The sequence below is a fragment of the Nipponia nippon genome, unplaced genomic scaffold (assembly GCF_047370975.1).
Source record: "Nipponia nippon isolate SJK-2023a ecotype South Korea unplaced genomic scaffold, ASM4737097v1 scaffold_33, whole genome shotgun sequence".
NCBI lineage: Eukaryota > Metazoa > Chordata > Aves > Pelecaniformes > Threskiornithidae > Nipponia > Nipponia nippon.
This window is the reverse complement of record NW_028262351.1, coordinates 1,418,667-1,444,791: the sequence shown is the minus strand read 5'-3', so window position 1 is coordinate 1,444,791 and position 26,125 is coordinate 1,418,667. Positions and strand designations below refer to the sequence as shown.

At 42.3% G+C, this 26,125-nt stretch overlaps 1 protein-coding gene across 5 annotated transcripts in view; it reads right to left on the bottom strand.

The window, feature by feature from the left end:
- The window catches only part of LOC104019231 (SWI/SNF-related matrix-associated actin-dependent regulator of chromatin subfamily A member 2), a 197,065-nt gene that overhangs the window by 48,007 nt on the left and 122,933 nt on the right, over positions 1 to 26,125 (bottom strand). For all 5 annotated transcript variants that reach the window (XM_087770744.1, XM_087770743.1, XM_087770746.1 and 2 more), the window contains 2 exons: positions 22,626 to 22,703; positions 5,618 to 5,836 (listed from right to left, as the gene is read on the bottom strand). In XM_087770744.1, coding sequence (XP_087626870.1) covers positions 5,618 to 5,836; positions 22,626 to 22,703 — 297 coding nt within the window. The remainder of the gene's footprint in view (positions 1 to 5,617; positions 5,837 to 22,625; positions 22,704 to 26,125) is intronic.

Below are 26,125 nucleotides of genomic sequence, written 5' to 3'. Positions count from 1 at the left end.
TCTTGGGACACTCTCCAGCATCTCAGTAACCTTCTTGTAGTGAGGGGCCCAAAAATGAACACAGTATTCAAGGTGTGCTCTCACCAGTGCCAAGTACAAGGGGACGATTGCTGCCCTAGTCCTGCTGGCCACACTATTCCTGATACAAGGCAGAATGCCATTGGCCCTCTTGGCCACCTGAGCACACTACTGGCTCATGTTCAGCTGGCTGTCAACCAACACCCCTAGGTCCTTTTCAGCCAGGCAGCTCTCCAGCCGCTCCTCCCCAAGCCTGTAGCGTTGCATGGGGTTGTTGTGACCCAAGTGCAGGACCCGGCACTTAGCCTTGTTGAACCTCATACAGTTGGCCTCGGCCCATCGATCCAGCCTGTCCAGATCCCTCTGTAGGGCCTTTCTGCCCTCCAGCAGATCGACACTTCCACCCAACTTGGTGTCATCTGCAAACTTCCTGAGGGTTCACTCAATCCCCTCATCAAGATCATTGATAAAGATATGAAACAGGACTGGCCCCAATACTGAGCCCTGGGGAACACCACTCATGACCGGTCGCCAACTGGATTTGACTCCATTCACCACCACTCTCTGGGCTCGGCCATCCAGCCAGTTCTTTTACCCAGCAAAGAGTATGCCTGTCCAAGCCATGAGCAGCCAGTTTCTCCAGGGGAATGCTGTGGGAGACAGTGTCAAAGGCCTTACTAAAGTCCAGGTAGACAACATCCACAGCCTTTCCCTCATCCACTAAGCCAGTCACCTTGTCATAGAAGGATATGAGGTTAGTCAAGCAGGATCTCCCTTTCATAAACCCATGCTGACTGGGCCTGATCAATTCATTGTCCTGTATGTGCTGTGTGATGGCACTCAAGATGATCTGCTCCATAACCTTCCCCGGCACCGAGGTCAGACTGAGATGCCTGTAGTTCCCCAGATCCTCCTTCCAGCCCTTCTTGTAGATGGGCATCACATTTGCTAACCTCCAGTCAACTGGGACCTCCCTGGTTAGCCAGGACTGCTGATTGATAAGTTATTTTCAAGCATGGGATTCTAATGAAGAGCATTCTGCTTTGAAACTCCCAGATCATCCTAGTTTCTATTTTAATTTAATTTTATGCATGATCAAAACAGAGTGCACAAGCAGAAAAGTCAGGCATTTAAGGATTACACATTTTAGTATATTTCGAAAATAAATGTGATAGTAGTCAGAACACTATTTCATGGAGTATACTCAAATTAGATGCTCAAAATAATACATATCAGTAATACTATGACAATATAATACAGATTGCAATATATATAAACTACAAGGAGACCAGGGTAGTAAAATTGCTCATATATTAAAGTTTGCTTTCTCAGCCTGCCCCCTCCAATTTATCTCACCAGCTTTATCCTTCAGGTCCTGCAGAGATGTCCGAATACCAATTCCACTTTTCTTCCTTCTATGCCCTATCTGAAATCCCATCCTTCTTTGCTTTACATTTTTGCTCACACTGTCTCTAACACATAATCTAACTTTTTAAGTCCTCAAAAGAGCCCTCTCTTTAAAATCCAGTTATCTTGTTTGGTTTCTCAGCACTGGTCTTCCTGATGTCTGTGGCTGTTTACAGCTTCCATATATCTGATTTTTTTTTTGTTATCTTCTTAGAGATGCAATAACTGAATAGTTCTTGCTATGCTACAGCATACAGGGCAATATATTACTAATAAAGACTATGAAGAAGAATAATGACACAATATTGCAGGCATGGCCAATCAGATGACACAAAGATATTCTGTTGATAATACAACTGAAGATAATCAGTCATTTAAGTCAGGTAATTCAGATACTGAACATCTGAGGATAATACAAGGATTGATAGGGTTATTTTAACTGATTTTTTTTTTTTACTCAGATAGCATCAGACAACAGATATGCAAGACTGATTTTGCTGGGATTAAACTGAAACACAAGCATTTTGATTGGAAGATTTATTCTAATAAACTTTTATTACAGTGCAAATACATATCTACCTTTGAAGCAAAAGCATGTAATAAAAAAATAAAAATATGTACCTATTTAAAATTCTTATGGGATCAAGGTTTTAATTTTCAGTATTTTATTTCTTGTCTAAAAATGTTTCAAATAAAACATATTCTTAATGTAAAGCATCACACACAGCCAGCACTGATAAATTTCACCTCAGCTTTAATGAACTACAGTAGTAATGCATTTTCTGGTTTTTGGTTGGTTTTGTTGTTGGTTTTTTTCAGTGCAACCTGATTAAAAATAAATAATGGAAATATCCAGCAATGTAAGCAATGTTTTAAAATTTAGTCTATGAAACCTGATTTTGCAACTGTGAACCTTTCATAAACTTATGGGCACAAAAAGACAGAAGGGCACAATTACTAGAAATGATGTTGGAACCCACAGAATTCACAAGGAAAGGAAGACCATTAGGGAGAAGGAAGTGATCATCTAGTGATGACAGCCAGTTGTCTTGAAAAGATATTAAAATAATTTCTTTCCTTTTGAGCTATAAACAGAGTAGCAAAAATTTCTCTTAAATCTCTAAAATTTTTGAAACATGAAAACACCAATTTTTTCTGTACAGTATGAGATACCCATATAGGGCAGTGGTATAAAGAGTTAACTGGATTTTTTTTTGTTGCAAAGTAATCTCAATTCATGGCAATAAAGTCATCGTATGTCACATCATGTTCTTTCTTTCTTATTTTCTCTTATGTTCTTTCTTATGTGTGCTGGTTTTGACTGGGATAGAGTTAATTTTTTTCCATAGTAGCTAGTATGGGACTATATGTTTTGGATTTGTGCTGAAAACAGTGTTGATAATACAGGGATGGTTTCCTTATTGCTGAGCAGTGCTTACACAGAGTCAAGGCCTTTTCTGCTCTGCACACCACCCCACCAGCGAGTAGGCTGGGGGTGCACAAGAAGTTGGGAGGGAACACAGCTGGGACAGCTGACCCCAACTGACCAAAGGCATATTCCATACCTATGACGTCATGCTCAGTATATAAAGATGGGGGAAGAATGGAGTGAAGGCGTTTGTCTTCCCAAGTAACCATTATGCATGATGGAGCCCTGCTTTCCTGGAGATGGCTGAACACCTGCCTGCCAATGGGAAGTAGTGAATGAATTCCTTATTTTGCTTCACTTACGCATGTAGCTTTTGCTTTATCCATTAAACTGTCTTTATTTCAGCCCACAAGTGTTCTCACTTTTACTCTTCTGATTCTGTCCCCCATCCCACCGGGGGGGATTGAGTGAGCGGCTGTGTGGTGCTTAGTTGCCGGCTGGTGTTAAACTACAACATAATTTTTTTTTTTCCTTTTATTTGGGTGGAGTAACGCTTCTCATTTTGAAATAAGTAGACTTTATTCCAAGTTTAAGATGTAGAAGATAAGCAAACAGGAACAAAATGAAGAAAATAAGTAAGTAAAAAAAGAAGAGACAAAATAGTCTAGATAAAAACAAAAATAATTGAAAAAACTTCCAAGAAGAGTGTGAGGAGGAAGGAGTGGCAGAGACAAAGCATTATGAACTGACCACAACCCCCATTCCCCATCCCCCTGTGCTGCTTGGAGTGGGGGGAGGAGGTAGAAGAGTCAGGAATGAAGGAGTAAAGTTGAGCCTGGGAAGAAGGGAGGGGTGGGGTGGAAGGTGTTTTTTCTTTTGTCTTTGTTTCTTGCCATGCTACTCTATTATTAATTGGCAACAAATTAAATTAATTTTCACCGAGTCAAGTTTGTTTTGCCTGTGATGGTAATCGCTAAGTGATCTCCCTGTCCTTATCTCACCCCATAAGCTTTTCTATCTTATTTTCTCCCCCTGTCCTGTTGAGGAGGGGGAGTGAGAGAGTGGCTGGGTGGACATTTGGCAGGCAGCCAAGGTCAACGCACCACAACTGTACAAAAAAGGATATGGAAAAATTGAATAGGGAGTAGTTCCACAGAAAGTGATTGAGGGTTTATACTGGATCACAAGTTGAACACAAGTCAGTGTCTGTACTGCTGAGAAAATAGAAAAACACTATACCATGATGTATAAACACCCTAGCAGTTATGTGAAAGAACTCTTCCCCTTTATTCAGGCTTTGAATAAAACCTAAACAAAGTTGTTAATCACTTGGAGAGAGTTTAAGCAAGTTGAATGAAAATGATCAGAGGTCTAGAAAACAGGGCCTATGGGAAAAGATCAAATGAGCAGAGGTTGTTAACACAAAGAAAAAAAGACTAAGCAGGGGTATGATAACAGTCTTTTAAGACATAAAAAGATGTTGGGGAAAAAAAAGAAGTGAATAACCTGTTCTTCATGATCACAGTGAACAGAACAAGAAGTAATGTGCTTAAAAGCCAGCAAAGAAATTCAGATAAGGTATTAGGGAAAATTAAATCACAGCAATAGCTTCCCTTAGGGAGTTCTAAATTTTCCATCAGTGGAGGCCTTTAGGCAAACATCTGTAAGGAATGACATAGCAATAGCTGATCTTGCCTTGAGGTAGAAAGATGACTTCTTGAGGGCTATTATTTTTTGACAGAAAATGGCTTGAGTACAAAACCAACCTGAGAAGTAAAGTATGAAAGTCCAAGCTGAGCTTCTGCCATAGCCAGAGTATTTCAGTACTGAAGCTAACTAGTTTAAAATGAGCTTGAGCAGGTCTACCCAATATACTCTGTATTTTGGTGTTTTTTTCCCTAGCTTTTATGATCCTAGCTGCACTGTGTATTAGTGTCAACCACATAAGCATGTGATTGTTCTACTGTGGTAGAATACTGCCTATCAAATCACAGAGACTAGTTCTGTACATGAAAAATCTTACTAATATGCTTTAGAAATCATAATTGAGTTAAAAATTATGAAATTTCCTGGTTTTGACAAGACTTTCTAGAGATCAAACCTCGTTTCTTTACCACCCCAATATTAACATTCTGAAAAGCCATATGCATTAGCGTTCATTATCTAATGCTTTTTGTAAGCATTTTTAAGCATTTTCATTATCTCCACTTTTTTTTTTTAAGCAGAGGAATGACAAAATAACAAATAACAAAATCATAGATTCAGTGAGAGTAAGTTTAGATTCTTTACTTTCAGGCATGGAAATCCTGCAACATGGTCTTCATTGAGTTTTTTGATCCCACTGGGATCAAGAAACACAGAGGCACTTGGAAATGAAAATAAGAGAAAGAAGACTTGCTTGAAAGTTTCCAAACCTTTAAAATGGATCAGTTTGGGTTTTTTCTTATACACCTGCAGCACAGAAAGCTGTAATACACACTGATCATAGGTTTTCCATACTTTAAATTGAAAAGTCTCTTAATGATGACAATCTGTTTAGTGTGTTGAAAAACATAAGTGAAATATGTCAATATCTACAGCCACAGAACAGTTGCAATAGAAAACAAATGTAATCATGATTCTGAATCTAGCAATGAGTTAAGCTTCAGCAACGTAGCTTGAAACCTAAGTTATGTCTTGAGCACAGTTGTAAAAACTGAATAATAAGAATACATGGACCTTAGATATTACATGGTGTTTTCACTTGTGCAACTTTGTAATCTTCAGTGAGAACATCCCCCCCCCCCAAATAGCAACTGTCAAAAAGAAAAAAGCAGTACCTACCCGTAGCCACTGTTTCTCTGTAAGAGCATCGCTATAGTCCACATCCCTGCGCTGACGGGACCCTCTTCCAAATATTTTCTCTTCCTCTTCCTCACATGTGAGCCTTTCAACTTCAGCATCATCCTTAATAATCCAAGATGGCAATTCATCCTCCTCCATCAAGCGGGGCTTGCGCTTGGGGTTTCTGGCATCTTCCCTACGACGATCCATGTCCATGCGCTGCAATGACAGTTGGGAAAAGATACAACAATTTGAAGGGTCTTGATTAAATAAACCATGGGAATACCTGGTTATTTACTTATGCTTGAAACTTTAAACCAACTTCTCTGGTGGCATTTCCCTCCTCCACCCCAATACTTACAAAATGCCACTGTAAAAAGGAATATCCCTACATGAAAGTTGATCTTCAATCAATCAAATTCATTATTACAAAGTGAATTTCACTGAAGTGAAGAATGTTATAGTCTGGATGGGTGGACAACCAGATGTGTAAAAAAACGTGGCTGGATAATCAGGCACAGAGAGTAGTTGTTAATGGGTCATACTCTACCTGAAGACCAGTCACAAGTGTAGTACCACAGGGTTATATCCTGGGACCTGTCCTATTTAGCATCTTTATAAATGATATGGAAGAGGTGACAGAGTGCTTGCTCATAAAGTTTGCAGATGACACCAAATTGAGGGGGGGGTGTGTGTCAAGCTGATATGCTTGAGGGCTTGTTAGACCACATCTAGAATACTGTATCCAGATTTGGGTCCCCCAAAAAAGAAAAAATTTGATGAACTGGGGAGAGTTCAGCAGAGGGCCACCAAGATGGTCACAGGGCTGAAGCACATGCCCTGTGAAGAGAGGCTGAGGGAACTGGGCTTGTTCAGCCTGGAGAAGAGAAGACTTTAGGACACCTAATAGTAGCTTTCCAATACATACGAGGAAGCGGTACATGTTGGGAATATGAGAGACAACAGACATAATTTGAAAGAAGAGAAGTTCAGACTGGATATGAGGAAAAACATGTTCACCAGTGGAACAGATTGCCCAGAGAGGTTGTGCAGTCTCCATCCTGGATAAAGCCCTGAGCAACCTGGTTTGATTTCATATAGCTGACCTTGCTTTCAGTAGAAGGTAGGACTCGACACTTCCCGAGGTCCCTTCCAACCTGAATTATCCTATGATCTGATTTCTAAATACAGATGAAAAACAGAATGCAATACATGCAACCTGACTATGCAGGTCCAACTAGATTCCAGAATCAATGATATTCCATATCTCATTACTTCATAATGGAGAAGTGACTGTATATACTTCTATTTGCATAGCAGACTTTCATATTCCCCCTTTTAAACTATGTATTCATTCAAACTGGGCATGCATGTGGTTTAGTTAATTGACAAACCTGTCAACTAGCAAGAAATGAAGATCTGCAGTCAAACAAGGCCAAAATAAAAATACTTTTAATAAAAAACTTCAATGAAATACATAATGGCCCAAAACTGTATTTATTTTTTTACTGATTAATATGCTTGCATTTGAAAAGTACAGACTGAAGAACCAAGGATATGTTAGCTGCTGTTTTTTTGAAAGGAAAAAGCATAACAGGGAAAATTAGACACTCCCAATTAAGCTGAGAAATAAGAGACAAATAACCATTTGCTTTTTCTCAAAAGATTCTATTCAAACCCCTTTTATCTTTGAGAAACCTCTAGTCTCATCTTCCCATGTTTTAGCAAAACATATATTTACAAAAGAGATCCACCTTATTTTATTTAAACTAACAAAGTAATTATATTCACAGTGTCCTCAGTGAGGGCGAAAGCCTAGAAACAAAGAAATTCATATGCTACAAATGCTTATATATGAGCAAAGAATGTATGCTTTGGTAAAATTAGGGCCTAAAACTTTCAATTTCAAAAAGCACACAATATTGCTGACATTTGAAAAGTTATCTTATTCTTTCTAAATTGCAACTATAACTGTTCTTATATAAAAAACCACTCATCTTAAACCCATTGACTTTTAGCTCAAATGCCATGTACTGGGTCTGGCTGGGATGGAGTTAATTTTCTTCATAGCTGCCCACACGGTGCTGTGTTTTGTATTTGTGACCAAAACAGTGTTAATAACACACCAGTGTTTTCACTATTGCTGAACAGTGTTTGTACGGCGTCAAGGCTTTCTCTGTTTCTCACTCTGCTCCCTGCAGCGGGTAGGCTGCAAGAAGTTGGGAAGGGACAGAGCCGGGACAGCTGACCTGACCTGACCAAAGAGATATTCCATACCAAATAACATAATGTTCAGCAACACAAACAGAAGGGAGGGTGTTTTGGGGTGAGTAGCCATTGCTCAGGAACCGGCTGGGCATTGGTTTACTTGTGGAAGGTGGTGAGTGATTGCCTTTGTATCACTTGTTTGGTTGGGATTTTTTCCTTCCTCTTTCCTTTGTTTATTAAACTGTCTTTATTTCGACCCATGAGGGGTCTCGACCCACTGCGGGGGGGGGAGGGGGGGGAGAGTGAGCAAGTGACTGAGTGGGGGCTTACCTGCCAGCCGGGGTCAAGCCACCACAGTCCTTTTTGGAGCCCAACATGGGGCTCAAGGGATTTGAGATAATAACAGATTTGATTGGAGTGTACTTCTAGCCATTATATCTGTTTAGCTGAGTTGTTATTTGGTAGGCTATAACTTGCTGTTGCTGGTCATGATGCTGACGTATTTACTCTGGATGCTGACTTATGTGCTCCCTCCACTGCTCTGGTGCTTCATCTCTTTCCTGCTCTACAACAAACTCCAAGAATTGTTAATGACTGTTTTCAATTGTTGCTGTTTGCTCTGTTATTTATCACTTTGTTTTGCTTTCCCTGTCTTTTGATATATACACACAGATATCATTCCCTTAGTCCATGGGCCATCCCTCTAAAATGTCCGTTGAGTTCATTCAGTCCATGGCTTTGGACTCCATCTGCCATAATAGTCTTCAGGGCAGGAGAGATGGTGTGTGGTGTTGGATTGTTGCATGCTGAAGCCAGTTCTGGTTCCATCACCACTGCACTCTGCTCGGTTACATCAAAGTTCGTTCTTCATTAATCTGGGTGATTCTTACTGTAATACCGTTGATATGGCATATAGCCACCATAGAAGTGATGATATACAGTATTATATAGCAATTAACATCATGCAATTCAGTTCATTGGCTATTTTCACCCAAAATAAAATCCCCTTGAGGTACACATCAGACTTCCCCATCCTCCCGCATCACCCACCAAGTGCACCCAGGTCCTTGAGCAAAAGCAATCCCACAAATGGGTTTGCCTTTGCCCGAGGCAGGAATAACCCAGACTGTCTTCCCCAACATCTTTTTTATGTGCACTACAGGGACTTTATCCCCCTCTACAGTACATAAAAGTCTTGACTGGGCAGGGCCAGCTCGATTGGCAGATCCCCTAGTGTTGACTAACCAGGTGGCCTTTGCTAAATGTGTATCCCAATGTTTGAACCTCCCAGCACCCATTGCTCTCAGTGTAGTCTTTAACAGTCCATTGTATCGTTCGATTTTCCTGGAGGCTGGTGCATGACAGGGAATGTGATATACCCACTCAATGCCATGCTCTTTGGCCCAGGTGTCTATGAGGTTGTTTCAGAAATGAGTCCCGTTGTCTGACTCAATTCTTTCTGGGGTGCCATGTCGCCATAGGACTTGCATTTCAAGGCCCAGGATAGTGTTCCGGGCGGTGGCATGGGGCACGCGATATGTTTCCAGCCATCCGGTGGTTGCTTCCACCATTGTAAGCACATGGCGCTTGCCTTGGCGGGTTTGTGGGAGTGTGATATAATCAATCTGCCAGGCCTCCCCATATTTATATTTCAGCCATCGTCCTCCATACCAGAGAGGCTTGAACCGCTTGGCTTGCTTGATTGCAGCGCATGTTTCGCATTCATGGATAACCTGTGCAATAGTGTCCATGGTCAAGTCCACCCCTCGATCACGAGCCCATCTATATGTTGCATCTCTTCCTTGATGGCCTGAGGGGTCATGGGCCCACTGAGCTAGAAATAATTCACCCTTATGTTGCCAGTCCAGGTCCACCAGAGCCACTTCAATCTTAGCAGCCTGATCCACCTGCTGGTTGTTTTGATGTTCTTCAGTGGCCCAACTCTTAGGTACGTGAGCATCTACGTGACGTACTTTTACAACCAGGTTCTCTACCTGGGCAGGAATATCTTGCCACAATGCGGCAGCCCAGATGGGTTTGCCTCTGCACTGCCAGTTGCTCTGCTTCCATTGCTGCAACCACCCCCACAGGGCATTTGCCACCACCCATGAGTCAGTATAGAGATAGAGCATTGGCCACTTTTCTCGTTCAGCAACATCCAAAGCCTGCTGGATGGCCTTCACCTCTGCAAACTGACTCGATTCACCTTCTCCTTCAGCAGTTTCTGCAACTTGTCGTACAGGACTCCATATGGCAGCCTTCTACCTCTGATGCTTCCCCACAAGACAACAGGACCCATCAGTGAACAGGGCATATTGCTTCTCATTTTCTGGCAGTTTATTATATGGTGGGGCCTCCTCAGCATGTGTCATGTCCTCCTCTGGCAATATTCCACAATCTTTGCCTTCTGGCCAGTACATGATCACTTCCAAGATTCCTGGTTGACTGGGGTTTCCTATTCGAGCCCGTTGTGTGATCAGTGCGACCCATTTACTCCACGTAGCATCAGTTGCATGATGTGTACAGGGGACCCTCCCTTTGAACATCCAGCCCAGCACCGGCAGTCGGGCTGCCAGGAAGAGCTGTGCTTCAGTACCAATCACTTCCCAAGCAGCTCAAACCCCTTCATATGCTGCCAATATCTCTTTTTCACTTGGAGTATAGCCGGCCTCGGATCCTCTTTATCCCCGACTCCAAAACCATAGGGGTCGACCTCGAGTCTCCCCTGGTGCTTTCTGCCAGAGGCTCTAGGTAGGGCCATTCTCCCCAGTTGCGGTGTAGAGTACATTTTTTACATCTTGCCCTGCCCAGACTGGCCCAAGGGCTACTGCCTGAACTATCTCCTGTTTAATTTGTTCAAAGGCTTGTCGTTGCTCAGGGCCCCATTTGAAATCGTTCTTCTTCCAGGTCACTTGATAGAGAGGGCTTACGATCAGACTGTAATTTGGAATATGCATTCTGCAAAAACCCATAATGCCCAAGAAAGCTTGTGTTTCCTTTTTGCTGGTTGGTGGGGACATGGCTGTTATTTTGTTGACCACATCCATTGGGATCTGACGACGTCCATCTTGCCATTTTATTCCTAAAAACTGGATGTCCTGTGCATTTCCCTTGACCTTACTTTGTTTTATGGCAAAGCCGGCTGTCAGAAGAATTTGGACTATTTTCTTCCCTTTCTCAAAAACTTCTGCTGTGTTGCCCCACACGATGATGTCATCAATGTATTGCAGGTGTTCCGGAGCCCCACCTTGTTCCGGTGCAGTCTGGATCAGTCCATGGCAAATGGTAGGGTTGCGGTGGTTACCATCTCATTTATGGGTTCTGCCTCTTCCTCCTCCTGTTCTCGTAACGGCCCTGGTTCATCTTCATCCCTTACTAAACGAGCTGAACTTGTTTATTTCTTCCTGTGTATAGGGGCACCTGATACTGGCACGGGTTCGTTCTCTGCTTCAGCCACAATGCGTGTCGCTGGGGTTAGAGTAGCTGCGGTGACTGTCGTCGGGGTCTGAGTAGCCGCAGTGCCCATTGTGGGGGTAGATCTCTGGATGGTATTCTTAAATAATTGTTGAACCCTAAACAAGAACTGAACCACATTCAGGAGACATAGCAATAGGACCATGCTGATTTGAACATCCTAAGGATATTCAAAATTCTCAAGAGCTGCTGTAGCTAGCCTGAAGGAGAAAGGGAAGGTGAAGGCGCGGGGAAAGTGTCCCTCCTTGTCTCCCCCACAGATTGGTTCTCCGAGGAGAAGAGGTAAAAAGTGTAATTATTAATATTTTCCAAGAGATGGCTCCTGAAGTATGGGGATGATGGCAGTGCTGAATACAATCTCATGACTGACAATTTTATCATATCATAAGCCAGTGTTACACAGTACAGCAAAATTATAACCTTAATCCAGCCCCCAGAGGTGATAAAGAGCACCACAGGGAATGCATACGACAAGTAAGGTGTTACATAACACAACTCTGAGAACAAGCCCAACAACTCTGAGAGCAAATAACTCAACATTGCAACCAGCAACTATTAAACTAATATAATGAATGCTTATCACAAATCTGTTTTAACACATTCTGGTCAGATCTGTTGTTATCTCAAACCCTTCATGTCCCACGTTGGGCTCCAAAAAGGACTGTTGTGGTTTAACCTGGCAGGCAGCTAAACACCACACAGACGTTCCCTCACTCCCTCCCCTCCCCAGTGGGATGGGGGAGAGAATCAGAAAAAAAAAAAAGAAAAAAAAGTAGAATTTGTGGCTTGAGATAAAGACAGTTTAATAGGACAGAAAAGGAAGGGAAATAACAACAACAAAAACAACAACAACAACAACAATAATAATAACAACAACAACAATGATAAAATAATAAACAAAATAAGTGATGCACAATGCAATTGCTCACCACCTGCCCACAGATGCCCAGCCAGTTCCCAAGCAGCAATCACTGCCCCCGGGCCAACTCCCCCCAGTTTATATATTGAGCATGACATCATATGGTATGGAATAGCTCTTTGGCCAGTTTGGATCACCTGTCTTGGCTATGCTCCCTCACAGCTTCTTGTGCACCTGGCAGAGCATGGGAAGCTGAAAAGTCCTTGACTAGTGTAAGCACTACTTAGCAACAACTAAAACATCAGTGTGTTATCAACGTTATTCTCATACTAAATCCAAAACACAGCACTATACCAGCTACTAGGAAGAAAATTAACTCTATCCCAGCTGAAACCAGGACAAAGAGCTATGATAAAAGCACTGGCCTTGAGCCTAATCTGGTATTTGGGCCCTGCATTGCTGCTGTCCCAGAACCATCTCACGGAGAAAATTGGCAATTACACTTTTCCCCTTTTCTCCTCTGAGACACGCTGTGTGGAGAGGGAAGAATGGCATCTACCCCTTCCTCTCCTCCAGGATAGGTCTTTCCAGCCTTCTTGTAATGGCCTCTCAGTTTCTTGAATATCCCTGTGCAATCAGACTGTTTGCACTGATGTGTGTCATGACCCCGATATTCATTTTGATTAATGTTCATAAGGTTAAACAACTAATTGGGAATGCCACACAGGAACATGTCCCAAAGCTGTCGATCCCTGGGTGTCAGGGTGAATGGGAGGATTTGGGCAGGTGCCAAGGGCCATTATCACCTCTATTAACCTGGGATTTTACACCTGTACAGGCATTTAATGCCATTGAATTGGTACAGCATTTGAAAGAGGGGAGCCTTGCCTGCCCCAATGAAACACAGCAAATTCTAATGTTGTGTTGGGGCCTGGCCCATGCCTATCAAGCTGCTGTCCAGCACCCTCAAAAGAGCAAGAGGGTCTCTTGCTCTGAGGGCACACAAATGGACACTGAGAGGGTTGCTTGCTCTGAGGTCACATGAACAGACACTGTGGCTAAATCAGAGACCCAACCCTCAACTTTCATAGTTGCTCCCATAGTCAAGAAGAAACAATGGAAGTGGAGGTTGACCCAGTTAGTAAGAGAGGAAGAAGCTCCTCCTAAGAGGGAGCAGGAGGAAGAATCAGAAGAGGCAGCCTGTTCTGCAGCAGGAGACCCACAAGAAGAAGAGAGGGAAGAGACAGAAATCATAAAAGAGGTGGAAACAACCCGGTCCTTATCCCTGAGTGAGCTGCGAGATATGTGGAAAAATTACAGAGGTCAGCAAGGTGAGTGAATTGCTACCTGGTTGCTCCAATGCTGGGATAGTGGGGCCAATGGTTTGGAACTAGACAGTAAGGAAGACCAGCAGCTGGGATCCCTTGCTAAGGACCATGGAATCAACAAATGGATTGGAAGAGGGACAGCCATCTGCAGGCTCTGGAGGCAGATCCTATCAAGCATGAAGACAAGGTATCCCTCTCAAGGAAGATCTTGTAAACTACTGAGGCAAGTGGACTACCGCAGAGGAAGGTATCCAGTATTTGAGGGAACGAGTGGTGGTGGTGGTCTACAGCAACCTGGACAACAACCAGGCCTCCAAAGATCCAGATGATGTCTAGTGCATGCGGTCTATGTGGCAGAAGTTTGTACAGAATACAGCGACATCCTATGACAATGCTCTGGTGATAATGGACTGGGCAGCCATTGAGGCACCAACTGTGGATAGACTGGCCTGCCAGCTCTGGCAATTTGAAGAGAATCTCTCTTTCCCCTCCCCCTCTACACGACAGGCCTGCATCTCAGCTGTGGAAAGGCTGTCCCACCAGTTCCAGCGACTTGAAGAGAATATGGAGAATCTCTCTTCTTCCTTGCCCCTACAGGCCAGTGTCTCAGCTATCAAGAATGCCATATGGAGTCGGTCTTTGTTTGCTCAAAGGAAAGGGACCTGTGGGTGCACGCCATGTGCCACCTTGTGGTTCTGTCTGTGAGACTATGGGGAGGACATGAGGAAGTGGGAAGGTGCACCTACCTTGGACCTGGAATTGCGGGGAAAAACAGCAGCTAAAAAAAGGATCCATCCAGGAAGATTACTGCTCCAGTTGCTGTCGAGCAATTCCCCAGATGCACTAGAAGGGCTGAGGATGCCTCTCTTCCTTCTGATACTGAGTCAATGAACATATGTCTGTGTGGCTTCGAACACCACTCCTGGTACCATGATGAACGGACTTCTGGTTTGCAATTACAGGAGTCAGGTAATGAATGCTCTGAAAAGGAATAGGGAGGCCCTGCCTCCGGCCAGGCAGAGGAAAGGGACAACCGGGTTTACTGCTTTGTATGGATTCAATGGCCTGGCTCATCAGATCCACGGGAGTATGAGGCTTTGGTGGACACCAATGCACAGTGTACCCTAATGCCATGAGGGTACAAGGGGGCAGAACACATCTGGATTTCTGGACTGATAGGGGGATCCCAATTGTTGCCTGTGTTGGAGACCAAGGTGAGCCCAACAGGGGACAAGTAGCAGAAGCATCCTATTGTGACTTGCCCAGAGGCCCTGTGTATCCTACTTCAGAAGAGGGTACTTCAAGGACCCAAAAGGGTGCCAGTGGGCATTTGGTGTAGCTGCTGTGGATATACAAAAGATGAAACAGCTGTCTACCTTGCCCAACCTCTCGGAGGGTCCTTCCATTGTGGGGTTGCTGCAGGTTAAAGAACAGCAGGTGACAGTTGCTACCATGACATTGCACCGGCAACAATATCGCACCAACCGAGACTCCCTGATTCCCATCCATGACCTGATGCATCAATTGGAGAGCCAAGGAGTGATCAGCAAGACTCACTCACCCTTTAATAGTCCCATATGGCCAGTGCAAAAGTCTGATGGAGGGTGGAGACTAACAGTGAACTACTGTGGCCTGAACAAAGTCACACCACTGCTGAGTGCTGCTGTACCAGACATGCTAGAGTTCCAATACGACTTGGAGTCGAAGGCTGCCAAGTGGTATGCCACAACTGAAATTGCCAGTGTGTTCTTCTCCATCCCTTTGGCAGCAGAGTGCAAGCCATATTTTGCTTTCACATGGAGGGGTATCCAATACACCTGGAATCAACTGCCCCAGGGGTGGAAACAGAGCCCTAAAAAGAATAATCCAGATCCTTCTGAAAGCTGGTTTTGCCATAAAACAAAGTAAAGTCAAAGAACCTGCACAAGAGATCCATTTTTTGGGAATAAAATGGCATCCCAATAGATGTGATCAATAAGATAACAGCCATGTCCCCATCAGCTAACAAAAAAGCAACATATGCTTTTCTAGGCGCTGTGGGATTCTGGAGAATGCATATTCTAGGTTACAGTCAGCTTGTGCATCCTCTCTATTGAGTGACCCAAAAGAAGAACTGTTTTGAGTGGGGCTCTGAGCAGCAGCATGCCTTCCAACAGATCCAACAGGAGATAATCTGTGAGGTAGCCCTTGGGCCAGTCCAGACAGGACCAGATGTGAGAAATGTGCATTACACTGCAGCCAGGGAGCATGCCTCACCTGGAGCCTCTGGCAGAAAGCACCTGGAGAAGAGACTCGAGGTCAACCTATAGGGTTTTGGAGCTGGGGATATAGAGGATCCAAGGCCTGCTACACCCCGACTGAAAAAGAGATATTAACAGCATAAGAAGGGGATCGAGCTGCTTCAGAAATAGTTGGTACAGAAGCACAGCTCCTCTTGGCACCACGATTGCCTGTGCTGTACTGGTTGTTCAAAGGAAGGGCTCCCTCTACCCATGATGCATCCAATGCTACGTGGATTGCACTGATCACACAGTGGGCCTGAATGGGGAACTCCAGCTGCCCAGGAATCCTGGAAGAGATCATGGACTGTCCAGAAGACAGAGATTTTTGAGCATTGCCCAAGGAGGTGACTCATGTACAAGAGGCCCCACTGTATAATAAATTTCCAGAAAATGAGAAGCTATATGCTCTGTTTACTGATGGGTCCTGTCATATTGGGGGAAACCATCAGAACTGGAAAGCTGCTGTGTAGAGTCCTGTACGACAAGTTGCAGAAACTGCTGAAGTCTCAGGCGAGTCAAGTCAGTTTGCCGAAGTGAAAGCCCTAGAGATTGCTGAATGAGAAAAGTGGCCAGTACTTTGTACTGATTCATGGATGGTGGCAAATAATGCCCTGTAAGGGTGGCTACAGCAACGGAAATGGACCAACTGCAGAGGTAAACCCATCTGGGCTGCTGCACTGTGGCAAGACATCGCTGTTTGGGTAGAAAACACTGCTGTAAAGGTACATCATGTAGATGCTCACACATCGAAGAGCCGCACAACCGAAGAACATTCAAACAAAGAGCAGGTAGACCAGGCTGCCAGAACTGAAGTGGCTCAGGTGGACCTGGACTGGGAGCGTAAGGGTGAGCTATTCGTAGCTCGATGGGCCCATGAAACATTGGGACATCTAGGGAGAGATGCAACCAACAGATGGGCTCGTGATCGAGGGGTGGACTTGACCACTGAAGCCATTGCACAGATTATTCATGAATGCAAAACATGCATCATAATCAAGCGAGTCAAGTGAGTAAAGCCTCTCTGGGTACAGTGGATGGTGGCTGGGTATCAATATGGGGAGGCCTGGCAGACTGATTATATCACACTGCCATGGACCTGCTGAGGCAAGCATCACGTGCTTACAGTGGTGGAGGTGATGACCACTGGATGGTTGGAAACTTACCCTGTAACGCATACCACCACCCAAAACATGATCCTGGGCCTTGAAAAGCAAGTTCTGTGGTGGCATGGCACCCCAGAAAGAACTGCCTCAGACAACGGGACTACATAAGCACCAAGAAACATGGCACTAGTTGAGTGTACCACATTTCCTATCACGCACCAGCCTGCAGAAAGATTGAATGATGTGATGGACTGTTAAAGACTATACTGATAGCAATGGGCACTAGGACATACAAGCACTGGGGATGCAAATTTAGCAGAAGTCACTTGGCTGGTTAACACCAGAGGATCATATGACTGACCTGGTCCTGCCCAAACAAAACCTGTGCTGTAGAAGGAGATAAGGTCCCCATAGTGTGTGTAGGGAACTGGCTGGGAAAGACATTATGGGTTGCTCCTCCATCAGGAAAAGGGAAACCTGTTCGTGGGATTGCTTTTGTTCAAGGACCCGGGTGTACTTGGTGGGTAACGCGGGAGGATGGGGAAATCTGGCATGTACCTCAAGGAGATTTAACCTTTGGGGAAAATAACCCATGGTTTGAGTTGATTATAGGAAGTACTGCAGCAGGAATCACCCAAACCAACCTGAGCCTCACAAGAAGCTGTGCAAGTGCAGCAGTGACCCAACCTGAGTTGGCTTTGGCGCCCAATAACTCAGCACAACACACTGCGTCTCCTGTCCTGAGCAACCACCATAACAGATGGAGCTCAACTCATGGAGTAAATAAAAAATTTATGAAAATTTTACGGACATTTTATGGGGGTGGCCCATAGACTAAGGGAATGCTATCTGTGTATATATCAAAGGATGGGAAGGGGAGAGGTTGTTAATGAGGATGTATTGGACAGTGTAAGACCTGAGCATGAGGTAAGTGGTATGGAATAAGGGGTGGAGATTGAACCGAGTCTGGCTGGGATGGAGTTAATTATCTTTACAGCAGCCCATATGGTGCTATGTTTTGGATTTGTGACCAAACCAGTGTTGATAACACACCAATAGCTTAGCTAGTGCTGAAAAGTTCTTAGTGTCAAGGATTTCTCTGTTTCTCACTCTGCCCCTCCCAGTGGGTAGGCTGGGAGTGGACAAGAAGTTGGGAGGGGACACAACCAGGATAGCTGGCCCAAACTGACCAAAAGGATATTTAATGCCATATAATGTCATGCTCGGCAATAAAAACGGGGGGGGGAGAGGGGAGGTAGCCTTTGCTCAGGATACCAGGTACTGGTCTACTTGTGGAAGGTGGTGAGTCATTGCCTTTGTATCACTTGTTTTGGTTTTTTTCTTTTATTTCTTCTTACTCTTTCCTTTGCTTATTAAACTGTCTTTATCTTGACCCATGAGGAGCCAGTCAACCCACCACATGCTGTATTGCCATTCTGGCTTCAAGAATTAAAAATAAATTAGCACAACTAGAGTATCAGCTGCCATTTTGGTGGGAGGCCTAGAATTTGACTTTAATGGTAGTTTTTAGACTGAGAATCTTTATTTAGAATTAAAATATCATTAAAAATTACTTTCAAGTTTTCCATTTTATTTATCAGTTTTAACAGGAAATGTAACACTCGTTGAAGCACATTACTAAACAATGTTGAAATAGCTTTGCATAGGACATTGAAACAGTCACTTCTCAATCTGTTTTTTTGTCTACTCCAGTGGTCTCCAAAGTGGGATGTACGCACCCCAGGGGATGCGCACAACGATCCATTGGAGTGCAGGAAGAAAATATTAGAACTTCTACTTATATTTATTTATCTAAAACTTTAAGAAAGAAATTAACCTTTACTAGTATCTAATATACGAATTGACACTGGTGCCCTCACTCAGTCCATATGTTAGATGGTTATGTGCCAGGTGCTGTACTCAAGGTGTCCTGGGGGAAGAGTGGGTAGATGTTCCACAACACGGAGGGGTTCACAGTGGCACCCTCATTCATTTGTTCACTTTCAGCATATTGTGATATATTGCAGTTTACATGTGCCCAGTTAAGTGGATTTACAGATTATATTACCTAGTCTTAACTAAACTAACCCTCACAGAATGGACATGTGGCTTAAAGAGATTCCTGCAAAGAAACCACAGATTGAAGATAATACTAATAATGCAAGCACAAGCAGACTACAAGAAAATGGCAGAGCTGACACTTCTACTCCTAGTAGGAGTACTCTGTCAGCCACATTACAAGGTAAAAACAATGACAATCTAATCAGCTCTGACAAGAAGTTGGCAAAAAAATTTCAAAATTATCAAGACTATTTGAAATATGGATTTACATCCACTATCGTTAATGTTGAACCTCGCCCTAAGTGTATATTGTGCCTTGAGATATTAGCTAATGATAGTATGAAGCCATCACGATTAGCAAGACATTTAAAAACTAAACATCCAGAACATGAAGACAAACCTCTACAATTTTTTCAGCAATGTTTCAAGTCATGTGATACTCCCACATACCATTGGGGAAACACTTGTTCTTCCTGCCGCGGTAAAAATGGCTGAAATAGTACACAGAAAACAATATGGCAACAAACTAAAATGCATGCCTTTGTCAGCAAATGCCGTTGGAAGATGCATAGAAAATATTACTGAAGATTTGAAGAAACAAGTATTAGAACAAATTACACAGTGTGGGAGGTTTGCTATGCAGTTGGATGAAAGTACAGATGTTTCAGCTTACGGTATTTGCTAGATTCTGTTTCAAGAATGAAATACATGAAGAACTACTTTTTTATGAGCCACTAAAGGAAAAATGCACCAGAGAAGATATATTCCCAACAGTAAATGACTTCTTTAATAAAAAACAATGCTTTGTGGAAAAAATGTGCAAGTGTAGCCACCGATTGAGCGGCTGCTTTGACTGGAATAAAAAAAAAGGATTCCAGGGTAAGGTTACAGAGATAGCACCACATGTGGAACTCATTCACTGCATCATTCATAGACAAGCTATTGCAGCAAAGATGATGGAGCCAGAAGTGCACAAAGTGCTACACGATGCCATCAATGTGGTTAAGTTTATAAAAACAAGACCTGTAAATAGTAGAATCTTTACAATACTTTTTAATGAGATGGGGAGTAACCAGGGATATCTTTGTTCCACGCAGAGGTTCGCTGGTTATCTCGTGGAAAAGTGTTTAAAAGAGTTGTCGAACTTAAAGATGTTATGCATTTTTCTTTCACAAAACGACAAGTGTTCCAAATTTGCTGACCTTTTCTGTGATGACAAGTGGCTGCCAGTAGTATGCTAATTAGCACTTATTTTTGAAAAAGATAAACACGCTCAATGTGTCCCTTCAAGGAGAAGGTAACATTTTAACAAGGCATGAGAAAGTAGCTGCTTTTCGAAAGAACCTCATGCTATGGAGAGAGCATTTTGAAAACGGCTTTTTGGAAATGTTTCCATCATTATGAGATTTTGTTGCTGAAAATGATGCAAGTGTGTCCCTATAAAAACTCTCATATCCGTACACTTAAAAAACTTGGAAGCAGAATTTCCTAACCTGTTTAGAAATCTTCCAAATGAAGAGTTTCGGTGGGTTTTGAACCCATTTGTTAAAAACATAAAAATGCAACACCTTCCTGTTAGTTTGCAAGAACAACTGATTGACATCACGGAAGAAGGAAATTTACTAGCCATATTTCAAGAAAAACCTTTACATAATTAGTGGATGGGAGTGATAAATGAGTATCATGATTTAATAAGCACAGCCAATGATGCACTTAGAATCATAGAATCATAGAATCATAGAATCATAGAATCATTAAGGTTGGAAAGGACCTCTGAGATCATCGAGTCCAACCGTTAACCTAACTGCCAGGTCCACCTCTAAACCATGTCCCTAAGCACCACATCCACCCGTTTTTTGAACACTTCCAGGGACTGTGATTGCACCACTTCCCTGGGCAGCCTGTTCCAATGGCTAACCACTCTCTTGTGAAGAAATTTTTCCTAATATCCAGTCTAAATCTCCCCTGGCACAACTTGAGGCCATTTCCTCTCGTCCTGTTGCTTGCTACCTGGGAGAAGAGACCAACCCCCACCTCACTACAACCTCCTTTCAGGTAGTTGTAGAGAGCCATAAGGTCTCCCCTCAGCCTCCTCTTTTCCAGACTAAACAACCCCAGCTCCCTCAGCCGCTCCTCATAAGACCTGTTCTCACTTCTTCCATTCAGATTTACTTATCTTTGTATCTTTTTCTCTAAATAGTCTTCAATTAAACAATGAGTTTCAATCCATGCTTTGGTTCTTTCTTTCTTGATCTTTAGCACTAAAATGCTGTTTCAGGCAGCAAATCTATTTCTACAGCACAGTGAACTCTGGATACTTCATTTTCAGCCCTGATGTATGACACAACTACATTCACACCAGTCACTGTGTATCTATCTTCACATTCAGTTAGTGAGGTTGGATATAGCAACAGCTGGAAATTCCACACAGTGTGAAGAAGCAAGTATCTTTGATGGAAGCCAGGAAGGAGACATTTGGCTGCAATTATTCCTTTGAGTTATGGATCAAATTATCATCTCTTGATTTCTGGCCTGCCAATCTCCTTACATCTGAATTATATTGAGGGAAATTTTAAAACGATAGAGATCCCTGCAAGCATTCACTTCCAGTGCATCAAGTCTTTAATGCTGTCTGAGAAAAACTTAACTCCTTAAATAAAACCTAGCACCTAAAGGACTAGACTGGCACTTCAACATAATGCACTGCCACATAAGGGAACATGGCCTTTGCCAACTGTCCACCTGAAGTTTTGTAACTTACATAGCTGTACAAAGACTATGTTTTATAGAATGAGATGGTGTGAGAATGTAATATCTGGGGTTCCTATTAACAATTGACTCCATGGACACTTCCTGATATACTTGCATGTTTATGCATATGTGAGAGTACCTGTGTTGCTTCACTTTAGAGAACAGATCAACCTGCTCCCATCAGTGCCGAAAGATAGGGGATGGTGGTTTCCCTTCAACGTTTATTTAAGCATGCTCCTGTGGCTGTATCAATATAAGAGACTGATTTTGATAGGTCCTCCAGCAATCCCCACATTGGATACTTGCCAAAAGGCCATTTACCTACAATGATGTTTTAGTAATTATTCCATCAATGCTAACAACAAGGGAAGCACTAATACAGATAGATTTCTAGTATTTGAACCACTGTCATCTAGGTCTGTTTTGAGAACTGTTCAAAAGTTTTAGTAGCAGAGACACAGCTACCTAAGCCCTTGACATAATCCTCAGCAAACCTGACTAATTCCTAAAGGAAAACAGCACCATCAATCTCCTATCTTACTATTTTGTTAAATACCTGTACTTGCCGTAGCTAATACTACAACATGTGAGTACAAGAAGTGAGGAGGCATAAAAAAAAGTGCTGTAGGATTAGCATGACAAGCAGTGATCATCAGTTTTCCACTGTCTAAATCCATCAAACCACCTAAGAATCCTTCTCTGGATGGACAGTGTTTCACTGTACCACTCAGCAGGGATTTCTGCATTTTGTTTGTCATGTGAGGATGCTGTTCTCTGTTTAGATTCTTTCCTTTTCCCAGATGAACAATGTGAGTAAATGAAGCCTTTTCCTCCCACAATAATAATCCAACATTTGAATCACAGAAGGATAACACCTTTAGTAAAACAAAAGTGTTAAAAAGGGTAGAGAAGATATACTACTTATCATCATAATGTCCTTACCATGAAGAGATCAAACTCCTCTTCACGCCGAGCAATCATCTGATTCAGAGTCTCATCATCAGGAACTTCATCTTCTTCCTATTTAAATAGAAAAAGGCATTAGAAAAATACAAAGCAATGTCCAAAGTGAGGCAACCATTTGCATTGAGCCACTGTTGCACCGATATCGCTCTCTCTCAAAAGGAATGTGAAACACTCAAATGAAAACTAAAAATTTGAAAGTGCCTAGCTGTTCATCGATTCAGAAGTAACACAAAATAGACTTAATCAAAGAGAAAATTAGGACTTCTTATCACTTTCATATATTGAGAATGAGGAAGTGAGCAAACACGCAACCAGGAAATTTTGGTTTGTGGTTTTTTCAGGGTCACTAGCACAGTTAGTTGTCAGCTTGTTTTTCAGTTAAAACATACACATTTCCCTTCTGCTACTCTACAGCACTCCCCCAGTAATAACATTCTACACTATGAGGTCTTTACTGTCAAAACAGAAGGAAGGAAAACAATCCTGAAAAAAAAAAATTTCCTAGAAACAAAGCCTGCCCAATCCATGTTTCTGTAAACCACTGTCCACTCACAAAGTGAGATGTGAATCATAGATTCATAGAATATCTCGAGTTGGAAGGGACCCATAAGGATCATTGAGTCCAACTCCCTGCTCCTTGCAGGACTACCTAAAACTAAACCATATGACTAAGAGCGTCGTCCAGATGCTCCTTGAACTCTGACAGGCTTGGTGCCGTGACCACTTCCCTGGGGAGCCTGTTCCAGTGAAAGCAAAATCAGTGAAAGTCAAAATCAAGCTGAACAAGAAGGATGAAAAAAGCCAGGACAAAGGCAAAGGCAAAGGCAAGAAGAGGCAAAGCCGAGTAAAAGCCAAGCCTGTTGTGAGTGACAACGACAGTGATGAGGATCAAGATGAAAACGTAAGTTTTGTTCACTGAGATTTTGGAAATGGTTCCAGTGATTTCATCTATACCCTGTCCTGTTTGCACTCAGAATTTTCACCTCTTCATGCTTAGAAACATTAAGCATTGTTTTTAATCTGTGTCATCATCTTGGGAGGATGGGGGAGCAGGGTCAAACTGTGTTAAGATTTGCTTGTGGGGTCTGGTCTTGGTGCTGGAAGACAAAAAGTCTGACTCTTTTGGCACTTATTTTCTGAAGATGTTCTTTCTTTCTTCGAAACTTTAAAACTCATGGTTTGTTTGCTTTCATTCCCACCCTAGAAACACTTGGTTTTAATTTCTCATAGGTGCTTCTATTAATGCAACAAATGAAGACAGATCTTTCCAGACAATTTTAAAAATACTTGGGTAGACAGAAAGGAGCTAGTGTTTCCTGACTCTGTGCCTTTTCTTCTCTAAAGAGGCCCACAGCAATTTCATTGGAATGAAATGTCATGAAAGGAAAATAGTAAATAACATATTACTTTTCTTATGGCTATCTTGATTTGTCAATTTAATTGTAATTTTTCTTTTCTTTAACAAAATCCATAGAATACTTGGCAAAGAATTGCTGACTTTTCTTGTGTCTCTTACCTCTAGGACCAGTCAGAAGCAAGTGGAAGTGATGATGAGTAATTCACAGAGTTTATTTCCTTGGCAGAACTGACCCCATCCCCTTCCCTTCTCTCATTTTACAACCACTGAATTCATTTTGTCAAACAGACGTTGGGTTGTATTCTCATCCTCTATAAACTAGCTCTAGGATAGTGCCTGACAAACATATGATATCATAGTGTAAAAAGGGAAAAAAGTAACATACTGTGACCGAATGGGCCTCAAAGATTCTTTTAAAAATCTCCAAAACAACAAAAAAGCTTTTGATGAAAAAATGTGCATTGATAGTATATTTCTCTGGGTTGGATTTCCTTAGTAATGGTTTCATCATGCCTGGTTTTATCATTTGATGTTTTCAGTGTCATCAGAAAGACAAAAAAAAAGTCTTTTGTAGCACTGATAACCAGGAGAAGCCATAAAAAGCCACTGGTTATTTTATTTTTCATCAGGCAGTTTTCTGCTCTATTGTTTTTTTACACTGTGGTGCATATATGCAACTTTGTTTAATAGCTTATAAACATACAGTAGATAGATAGCCTTTACCTCACCTTGTCCTGTTTTTTTTCACTTTATGCTTGATGATCTTCAGAAAAATGCTTTTTTGAATTGTAGCAAATTTATGTGTACTGTAAACTTTGCTAAGCTTTTCTCCTCTTGATTAAAAACAATGGGTTGAAAAATGTTTTAGAATATTGCAATAGTGTAATGAATGGCTTCTTTCATCAAACTGATCTTCTATGTTGCCAGTGTGCATTCTCAACTTTTCCCTAAAGTGTACTTAATCTTTGCTTTCTTTGCACAATGTCTTTGGTTGCAAGTCATAAGCCTGAGGCAAATAAAATTCCAGTAATTTTGAAAAATGTTGTATTGGTGCTTTCCTAATAAAGGGATAATTTATCTCAATAAACACAGCCTTGTGTTATGAATTCCACAAAAATCATTTTTGCTATAGTGACAAGAGTGCCTCTTCTAGAGAGATCCAAGGTGCTCTACTCTAAACAGGTAACATAAGAGCGTGTCTGAATTCCATAGGAACATCCTCAAAGAGAGATACAAGCAAGACAAGTGACAGCTATTAAAAGATACCTTGAAATGGAAGCATAATTCCAGTCCCTAACTAGAATTCACGTGATTAATCAATAAAACAAACATCTTTGTTCCTTTTTATATTTTTTAGGAAATGTTTCTGTCCATATGTTTTAGTGGGAGTGAATACAACTAGTTATGTAGGCAGTCACCCCATCTATAAATTAGTTTATTATTTTCTTCATTACAAAGTATCAGATCATGCTTTCCAGAATTGAGATGCACTAAGATGTGGTGGCAATGTAAAGAGACTACAAGTGTGTAATATCTACACTTAATATTGCTGTTACTTCCTGTAGAAACCCAAACTTCTCACATTCTAAACATGCAATCAATATAAAATTTTTACACCTAGAACATTTCTTAAACTGAAGATTTCTAAGTTACATGAACCATTTGTTTCTCAGTATGTATCCTCACTGTTAAGGATGTTATGGGAGCTGTCAAACCTAGAGGACGCGAGGACTTGTGAATTCCTCCTTCCTGGCCACTGAAGTCCAGCTGGGTGCACTCTAAGACCCACTCTAAGATGCAGCTGCTGCTGTCCACATCTGCAGGTTTGGCCAGTAGTGAGGGTGAGTGTGTATTCCAGAGAGGCACATACACACACGGGATACTAACAGAGGTGGCCACACAGCGTATAATAGACAGAATCATAGAATATCTCGAGTTGGAAGGGACCCATAAGGATCATCGAGTCCAACTCCCTGCTCCTTGCAGGACTACCTAAAACTAAACCATATGACTAAGAGCGTCGTCCAGATGCTCCTTGAACTCTGACAGGCTTGGTGCCGTGACCACTTCCCTGGGGAGCCTGCTCCAGTGACCAACCACCCTCTCAGTGAAGAACCTT